The sequence below is a fragment of the Ornithorhynchus anatinus genome, chromosome 16, assembly GCF_004115215.2.
Source record: "Ornithorhynchus anatinus isolate Pmale09 chromosome 16, mOrnAna1.pri.v4, whole genome shotgun sequence".
Lineage (NCBI taxonomy): Eukaryota > Metazoa > Chordata > Mammalia > Monotremata > Ornithorhynchidae > Ornithorhynchus > Ornithorhynchus anatinus.
Genome location: NC_041743.1, coordinates 29,828,726 through 29,838,795, shown reverse-complemented (window position 1 = coordinate 29,838,795; position 10,070 = coordinate 29,828,726). Strand labels below are relative to the sequence as shown.

At 43.4% G+C, this 10,070-nt stretch overlaps 1 protein-coding gene across 1 annotated transcript in view; it reads right to left on the bottom strand.

Moving 5' to 3' along the window:
• The window catches only part of LOC100082549 (guanylate cyclase 2G-like), a 47,394-nt gene that overhangs the window by 4,025 nt on the left and 33,299 nt on the right, over nucleotides 1-10,070 (bottom strand). Inside the window, exons 18-21 of the mRNA XM_029081564.2 lie at nucleotides 7,952-8,126; nucleotides 4,439-4,537; nucleotides 3,327-3,418; nucleotides 1,286-1,393 (exon numbers count right to left, since the gene is read on the bottom strand). Coding sequence (XP_028937397.2) covers nucleotides 1,286-1,393; nucleotides 3,327-3,418; nucleotides 4,439-4,537; nucleotides 7,952-8,126 — 474 coding nt within the window. The remainder of the gene's footprint in view (nucleotides 1-1,285; nucleotides 1,394-3,326; nucleotides 3,419-4,438; nucleotides 4,538-7,951; nucleotides 8,127-10,070) is intronic.

Below are 10,070 nucleotides of genomic sequence, written 5' to 3'. Positions count from 1 at the left end.
TACCGCCTAAATAATGAGCGCTAAAAAAATTAGCTTCTTGCTTGGATTTTTAAGCACCAAGCATTAAGCTATAAATTAGTAGAACAGGGTTTCCATTCTGGAGGCCCAACCAGAGAGAGACGCAAAAAAGCAAACAGGGCTAAGCCTTATGATTTGGTGGGAAACATAACTGAGAACTTTATCCACTGATTAGTCAAGATTGTGTGTCCATAGGAACCAAAGCAGCTGGAATCTTCATTTCCTTGGGGGATGATTAACTGATAAGGGAAACAGACATAGGCTGTTTGGAGAAGCTGCCTATTGCCCACCCTAAAATGGGCTCAGAGCAAAAGGATAAGGAGAATTGGAATTCCTTCCTAGCAAGCAAACATCACAGTCTAGAGGGAGGTAGGGGGAAGAGTATAGAGATGTCAGAGGTGGAGCTGAGACTAGTCTGATTCTCTCTCAGTGCTCATGGGAAAGGTCTCTGTCATTAAGGGGCCAGTGGCAGTGTGCAGTTCAATTGACAGGTAAAGACTAACAAACAGCCCAATCTGTAAGCTACATCCCACCCCTTCTCCCCAGAGAAATACTAGTCGAATTGCACATGGCTGTGATTCTAAGCAGGGGTGGGACTGGACAGTGAAAGAGGTGAGTCCGTCTAGTGGAAAATGAAAACTCTCTCCTGTCCCATGTTTTTGGGGAACTGGGCCTGTAAAAGAGATGCACAAAGTTAAATATCTGGTGGAGATTTATCAGTGAATCAGTGGTATTTATTGAGCACTTACTCTGTGCAGAGCACTGTACTAAGGGCTTGGGAGAGTACAATAGAGTAAGTGGACATGATCTCTGCCTTCAAGAAGAATATACTCTAGAGGGAAAGACAGACATTACAATAAATAACAGGTCAGGGAAGCAACTTGGCCCAAAGTTGTGTCCTTTAAATGCTGTAGGGGTTGTCTCAAGTATATCAGTGATGCAGTATGGAGGGAAAATAAGGTGAGAAGATGAGAGGTTATTCAGGGACAGTTTCCTGTAGGACATTTAACTTCAGAAGGGTTTAGGAGATGGGGAGGCTAGTGGTCTGCTGGATGTGAAAGGGGATGGGGTTTCAGGCAGGAGAGAGGTCAGGAGCAAGGAGTTGACAGCACCGGAAACAAGAGGGAGGCACAGAGAATAGGTTGGTGTTACAGAAACCAAGTGTGGGAGCTGGGTAATAGTAGGAGAAGAGTGAGGATAAGTAATGGGGAGAAAGCAGTTTTGGCACCTGGGCACAATTGGGCCATATAGTCCTTGAAGAACTCACCTGAGCCTGCTGTTTGGAATAGTCCTCTCCCTCACTGGAGAACTCTGGAAGGGGGATGCTGAGCCCAGCTTTGCCTTTTAACCAAAATGTGGTTTGCTCTCCCTTGCCCTGTGGAGATAAAAGAAAAGAAAAGTGATTACCTCTTCTTCTGGAAGAACCCACAGAGAGCAATGAGTCTGCAGGACTTCAGAGCCCCAGTTGGTATCACCCAATCACACCAGGTCTCAGCCAAGTCTCCTGACTTGCAGCTCTGGGCTCTTTCCATTAAGCTTTGGTGATGAGTGCTCAGAACCACCTTCTGATGGGAAGCCAGTTTGTCAAATGCAGAGGCTTAAAATATGATGTAGTTCATGACAATAACAATAATAATGTTTTCTAAGTGCTTATTATGTAACAAGCACTGTACTAAGAGCTGGGGTAGATACAAGATAGTAGTATTTGTTTAGCGCTTTACTATGTGGCAAACACCGTATTAAGCTCTGGGGTAGATATATGAGAAAAAATGTGGCCTAGTGGAAGGACCACAGGCCTGGGAGTCAGAGGTCTTGGGTTCTAATCTTCACCTGCAGCATGACCATGGGCAAGTTACTTAACTTCCATGTCTCAGTTCCTCATCTGCAAAATGGGGTTTCAATACTTGTACTCCTTCCTATTTAGACTCTTAGTCCCCTATGGGAATTGATTATCTTGCCTCTACTCCAGTGCCTAGTGCAGTGCTTGGCACACAGTAAATCTTGACAAATACCATTATAATAATTATTATTAATAGTTTGAGCTTGGGTAGGGAGTGAGACATCCTTCAAGAGGCTTTTGACAGATAATTCACCTCAGTGAAACCATACATTCTTCTCTGAAGGAGTAAGCCATGCCTCCATGGGGCAGGGAGGAATTAGGTTCTTAAGGCCAATTGATATGGAATTAGAATGCCTTGGACAGTGTTTCTCATGAAGTGGATACAATCAGTACAGCTGACCAACTCACTGTGGGCTGTATTTGCCTCCTAGCTCTGATGCAGGGATCTATCCATCAGGTTTCCGACTCAATTATGGAGAGCCTACTGTGTGCAGAGCACTGTACTAAATGCTTCAGAGAGTACCACGTAACAATATAACAGACACATTCCCTGCCCACAAGCAGCCTACAGTCCAGAGGGGGAGATAGGCATTAATATAACTAAATTATATTAAATTTAATATAATTTAAATTTAATATAAATTAATATAAAATAAATTAAATATAATTAAATTATATTAAACTAAACTATAGAAGCAGTGTGGCGCAGTGGAAAGAGCATGGGCTTTGGAGTCAGGGCTCATGAGTTCGAATCCCAGTTCTGCCATTTGTCAGCTGTGTGACTGTGGGCAAGTCACTTCACTTCTCTGTGCCTCAGTTCCCTCATCTGTAAAATGGGGATTAAGACTGTGAGCCCCACGTGGGACAACCTGATTCCCCTGTGTCTACCCCAGCGAACAGTGCTCTGCACATAGTAAGCGCTTAACAAATACCAGCATTATTATTATTATTATTAAATTACGGATATATACTTAAGTACTGTGGGGCTGGGATGGAGGATGAATAAAAGGAACAAGTCAGGGTGACACAGAAGGGAGTGGAAGAAAAGGAAAACAGAGCTTATGCAGGGAAGGCCTCTTGGAGGAGATGTGTCTTTGGTAAGGCTACGAAGCTGAGGAGTGTACTGTCTGTTGGGTATCAAGATTTGCTTGTATCCACCCAGTGCATAGTACAGTGCTTGGCACATAGTGAGCTCCTAACAAATACCATCATCACTATTATTATTATTATTATTATGAAGAGGGAGAGCATTCCAGGCCAGAGGCAGGACGTGGGCAAAAGGTCAGTAGTGAGATAGATGAGATTAGAGGTAGAGCGATTAGGTTGGCATTAGAGGAGTGAAATGCAGAGCTGGGTTGTAGTAGGAGAGTAGCGTAGTGTGGTAGGAAGGGGCAAGGGGACTGAGTGCTTTAAAACACTCATAAAGCACATCATAAAGAATGCAGCTAAGTCCATCCTTCCACCTTACCTTCACGCTAATAGTTCCTCTTTCCTGTAGATTGTACCCCCCGATAGACTGCAGGGCCCTGGCAGTCGTCACTGAGACATGAATTCGGAGAGCTGGAGGAAATTGGGAACATAGTTACTGACCTGACAATTGCTTTTCTTGGAAAAAGATTTGTTAGAGAGGAGACAACCGACCCGCTTTGACTTCCAGATTTACACAGACTTTGAGAAAGAAAATCACTCTCAGTATTCCCTGTAGGATGGAATTTCAACCAGCAGTCATCTATAAAACTGACTGCCTATCTCTCGGTCACAACTCACTGAGGATAAAATCCTTACGGTCAACTTGACAATGTAAGGCAACATTCACCCCATTTACAGGTTGACTTATTGGCTAACTGGAAATTAAAACTGCCTCTTTGGATTTCAGAAGCATTAAAAATAGTAATGATTCCACTAGAGAGGCCATGTAATATTTAGAAACACTGAACATAACCAGTCTCACCTCTGAATTTTAAAGGGGGCCACACTCTGGCTTGAATAGAGTCACAATTAATTTGGCAAAATGTTTAATTCTACGCTATGGATTCTGATGAATAACTCAGCTTGCCAAAGAGATAATTGAGGCAAAAAAAGATGATTGTTTCTCTTTGATACATAAATGATTAGGGAGAATAAACAAACCAAAAAACTTCCTCAAGTTTCGAGACATACTATCTAAGCAAAACCCACCATGTAATCTCTATATTTTTTTCTCTCTATACTGTTTAGTAAAATGTATATGCATGTGTCCAAATCTCTGTGGGTCTATTTAGAACCTGGAGGGGAGAGTTTGCCTATTGAAATAGCTCAGGGCAGTGCTTCATCGGCTGTCTCAAGGCCCACATTTGATGATAGGTCCTGATCTATTAAATGACTTAAAAATCAAGATCCACAATTAGCACCATTTTATTTCAAATGACTCTTTCCACAGATGAAATTCCACTAGGTAAAATTAAACTGGTCAGTTCAAATAAGCTCCTTTGCCATTGAGTATCATGGAAAAAATCCTGCCCCATAAACTCAATTTCATCAGGAACATTTGTGCATAATTTTAATGTCAAAGTTCACTGACTTTGGGTAAACGCTACTTACGTAAACTGTTGCTTTCCATCCTTGATGCCATATTGACAGTATCTCCAAACAGGCAATACCTTGGCATTGTAATTCCTACCACACCAGCAACTACAGGTCCTGAAAAGGTAAGAACAAGAGGCTGCTCAAATCAATCAGTCAATAAGTGGCATTTTTTGAACACTTACTGTCTGCAGAGCACCGTACTCTGCCCTTGGGAGAGTTCAGTATAATGCAATAGGTAAAAATGATACCTGCCCACAAGGAATTTACAGACTAGAAAGGGAGACGGACATTAAATTAAATTACAGATGGGGGAAATGGGAGTATCAGAATATGTACAGAAGTGCTGTGAGACTGAGTGTGGGCTGAACAACAAAGTGCTTAAAGGAACAGACCCAAGCGCCTAATCAAAGGTTTAGCTGGCTTGGTTGGAACCAGACCAAGATTCTCCAACACCAGTGACGGAGGCCTTAACTTTCCATCTAAAGTGCAGAGGTGAAAATGGGGCAGGGATTTTATTGGCCGAGGTAGGGGGGTGGTGATGGTGGAGAGAGGATAGGCTTCAAAGAACTAACAGGAAGAAAGCTGACATTATGGGTCTTTCCACCCTGACTGGAAACTCCCAGAGACGAGGCATGAGGAAGTCTGGAAGCCCAGCTCAGAGAACTGTGGGAGTCATGACCTCACCCTCACCAGTACACTCACTGCTGTTAAGCTAATAATTTTGAAACATCTACAAAGCTTCCTTCAGCTGCTCCTACTGGAAGCACTCAGATGTTTTTGCCAGCAAAATATGATTTGTTGAAACGGAGACTTTTTACTAAAGGTCTATCTAGCTTTTATCCCCTCATACCTACCAATCAATAGAATTTATTGAGTGTTCTCTGTGTGCAGAACATAGTACTAAGCACTTAGGAAAGTACAATACAAGAGAATTGGTAGTAATGATCCCTGACCACAAGCAATTTAAAGTCTACAGGGAGAGACAGATATTAAAATACAGAACATATAGGGAAATGGTAGAGAATAAGGATATGTGTATGTGTTGCAGGCTCATTCCAAATGCAGAGATCCAAGCTTGTATAATTTACACCACCCATAAAGTTTATGCTCAGTCTTTAAAAACTACTTAAAATGTCCAATGTTACAATGTTTTAACTTCAGAAAAAGTAAACTTAAGCCAATCATGAGTCAGCTCCAAATACAGTAAAAAATAAATTCATAGACCTCAAGGCTTTAGGTTTTGTATTAATATGGATTTTTTTATATTGAAACCAACTCAGTTCAGCTACACCCACACAACCACACAAACATTCTCATTTTAAAAGTTCTGAAAACCCAAATGTGCCATATGGAAGCTAATGGATTAATTAGCATGCATTGCTAAAGTAATTAAGAGGACTAATGGTTTTCTTCTTGATCATTAAATTTAATCTCTCTTCAGGAATGGGAAAACACTAATTAAGACTACAGTATCTACATAATTTCTTGCAAAAATACTATGTCATACAGTCCTGGGATAGGGAAGCACATGGCATAGTGGATAGAGCACGGGCCTGGGAGTCAGAAGGTCATGGATTCTAATCCTCCATTTGTCTGCTGTGTGACCTTGAGCAAGTCACTTCCCTTCTCTGAGCTTCAGTCAATAGGGACCGAGACTGTGTCCAACCCAATTTTCTTGTAACCATCCCAGCACTTAGTACAGTGCCTGGCACATGCTAAATTCTTAACAAATGCTGTAATTATTATTATTATTATGGTCAGCAAGAATTTAAAGGGACTAGATGAAAATGCATTTTCTGAATGGTAATCACTCTTGCTTAACCGGGTGGCTAAGCTCCTTATTTTAGGAGGGATAAATTCTGAGCATGAGGAAAATGTAATGGGCCTTCTTGAACTGAGGAGCAGAAGTTACAAAACCATAAGCTTGGGAACCGCATTATAAAGACATGATCAGACCCTGCTGAAACCAGGCTGTAGAGTGACTGACTTCTGCAAAGTAAAGGAAGCTACAAATCCGTTAGTCATTAACAATCAGGGATGAGGTGACTTCTCCAGAATAATCATAATAATAGTGACATTTGTTAAGTGCTGATTGTGTGTCAGGTACTGTACTAAACGTCGGGGTGGATGCAAGCGAATCGGGTTGGACGCAGTTCCTGTCCCACTTGAGGTTTAAAGTTTCAATCCCCATTTAACAGATGAGGTCACAATCCCAGAGAAGCAAAGTGACTTGCCCAAGGTCATGCAGCAGACAAGTGGCAGAGCCAGGATTAGAACCCATTAAGGAAGTCACTGCCCACGGCTTAAAGTGAAAAGATAGAATGACCCATCAGGTAATCTGCCTTGCAAACGGAAGCCTCTGCCATTTCCCAGAAGTAAGAAGATATCATGGTTTCTACTCTGAGGGACTGTAAGCCTTTCCAACCCTCTTTGGCTCACAGGAGATGACAGCAGCTGTGAGATCAGGGGTCATACAGCTGTTCCTCAGGGATGAGACCAAAATAACCTACCACCCGACCTCCTCTAACACTTTTATACAAATCAATTTTAATACTCTTTTCTTTAATAATCACTGTGGCATTTGTTCAGCACTTTCTGTATGCTAAGCACCTCTAAGTGCTGCAGTAGATGATGGATAATCAGCTCGGACCTAGACGCTGTCCCTCGCAGTGCTCACGATCTAAGGGGGAGGAATCACAGATATCGAATTCCCATTTTACAGTTGAGGAAACTGAGGCACAGAGAAATTAAGTTACTTGCCCAAAGTGATGCAGCAGACAAGTGGAAGAGGCAGAATTAGAACCCAGGTCCTTCTGACTCCCAGGCTTGTACTCTATCCACAAGTCCACGCTGCTTTTCCCACTCCCTTCTACATCACCCTGATTTGAAACCTTCATTCATCCCTCCTTGGGGCTTTATGAACATATCCCTAATTCAGTTACAATATCTGTCTCCTTCTCTAGACTGTGAATTGGTTGTGGGCAGAGAATGTGTATACGAACTCCAAACTCCATTGCATTATACTCTCCCAAGCTTTTAGTACAGTGCTCTAGGGTGAGAGATGTGCCTGAATGATGCATCGCTCAGGAAGTCAGTCTGATGTTGGAGGCCTGGGGCTTGAATCTGAAGTCTGCATCTTCACATGCATTCTTTTTTTTGACAGGGGGTAATTTCTTCACATTTTGGCTGGTGCCAGAGATTTGTTGTGTTTCATGCACATTCTGGTCAAAAATGATTATTTACTCTGGAAAAACAATCTCCAGTTGTACTGAGTAGACTTAGTCATTTGATAAAAACATAGTTGATAGAAAAGGAAAATTTATCCTCTATTTAAATTATGTGGTTGGAAAATTTTGAACAATAATCAAATGCTTGGAATCAAGGTTCAGTCTAATCAGTGGACATATAGGGGAGCCTTAAATGTAAATGGTTATCTACAGTAAGCATTCAATAAATATGATTGATTGTGTGAATAAACGTGATTGATCGATTAATCCTTCTTCAGACCACATCACTTGAGTTGTTTACCTGTGTGAAGGCCAATCCGGAGTTTCAATTTCTCTTCTGGCATATGACCAATTTTGAAATGAATCATAGCACTGAGAAAATGCAGTGACATAGTGGCAATCTCCTCCACGTGCCTGATACCATTGCGGAGAGGGAGTCCACTGGCTACCATGTACGCATCTCCAATTGTTTCCACCTAAAGTGGGTAGAAAAAGACTCAGCAGCTAACTTTCCCAGAGTCCCACTGGGACACTCTTAAGTAATAATAATAATGTTGAGTTCCCTGTCCCACATGGGTGCTCACAGTCTCAATCTCCATTTTCCAGATGAGGTAACTGAGGCCCAGAGAAGTGAAGTGACTTGCCCAAGGTCAAACAGCAGACAAGTGACAGAACCGGGATTAGAACCCATGACCTTCTGACTCCCAGGCCGGTGCTGTATCGACTATGCCATAATAATAATAATAATGTTGGTATTTGTTAAGCGCTTACTATGTGCCGAGCACTGTTCTAAGCGCTGGGGTAGACACAGGGGAATCAGGTTATCCCACGTGGGGCTCACAGTCTTCATCCCCATTTTACATATGAGGGAACTGAGGCACAGAGAAGTTAAGTGACTTGCCCACAGTCACACAGCTGACAAGTGGCAGAGCTGGGATTCGAACTCATGACCTCTGACTCCAAAGCCCATGCTCTTTCCACTGAGCCATGCTGCTTCTCTGTTTCTATGCAGTTGCAGTTTACATGGATTGCTGTTTCTATGCAGTTGATTAGCATCTGGGCATCTACTGGTTTGTTCTATGTTTGTCCTGGGAGTTTGTCAGGGGTATTGGGTCTGGTTCTCCCCTGGGAGAGAATGCCCTGTGGGATGTGGGGTGAGGATGAGTGGGGGAGCCCACAGTGCTTGTTGTGTGTACACATGAGGTAACGCTAGGCAGCTGGGAACAGATGGAACACAACTGTTCCCTGCTAGAACTATAAAGATGAAGGTACACATCACTGACAGTACTCGCCTCTGGGCCACCCTCCAGCACAGTCAGCCTAGAAACAAACCAGAGATCACCCTACGACAGTTATAATACGGGGCCACTCTTCCCACACTCCCAGTGCCCCTTCCCTCACGACCCCTCCTACAGAGGTGGCTCATGCTGGGGAGAAGACCCATTTCTGAAGCTCCCACACTGCCATCGCTAAGTTCACTTCCGGGTCGGCCCTGCTGCCTGTAGCGCTAAGACCTGCACGAGAGAGACGGTAGTAAACTCTGCACCGACCTCTCCCACCCCAGCTCCAAAGCAAGAGTCAGGATCGGTTCCAGTTTCCCGATCAACTGGAAGTGGTAGCTGTGGATACGGTCTCACCCAGAACACCAAGCTGGTTTCCTGGACCTCAGAGTCAACTAGTCTTACGCTGTCGAGTCATTTCTGACCCCTGGCGACTCCCTGGACGCATCTCTCCCAGAACGCCCCACCTCCATCTGCAAGCGTTCTGGTAGTGTATCCGCAGTTTTCCTGGTAAAAATACGGAAGTGGTTTACCATTGTCTTCTTCCACGTAATAAACCCGAGTCTTTGCCCTCGACTCTCCCCCATGCCGCTATTGCCCAACACAGGTGAGATTGCCTTTCACTCACTAGCCATTACCCAAGCTAGGAATGGAATGGTTATGCCTCTGCTTGACTATCCCCCCCACAGCCAAGACTGGTAGAGTCACTGGAGACTCTCCAGGTGCGATCCTGAGAGGAGTCAGAGTTACCCAATCTATACAAAATACAAAGAAGTGAACTAATTGAAACCCCTCTCTGCTTGATTGAAAAGGAGGCTGACCCCATGAGGGCTGGTAAGAAACATGCGGGTGTGGAAATTTTTCTTTCAGGGAAGTGATATGGTCAAGAGGAAAGAGCATTGGCTTGGGAATCAGAGGACCTTGTTCTAATCCTGGCTCTCGCTTGCTGTGTGATTTTGCCCGAGTCACTTCTTGGTGTTTCAGTTCCTTCATCTGTAAAATGGGAATTCAATGCCTGTTCTCCATCCCACTTAGACTGTGAGTTCCATATGGGATGAGGACTGTGTCCACCCTGATTATCTTGTACTACCCCAGTGCTTAGTACAGTGCTTGGCACATAGAAAGTGCTTAACAAATACC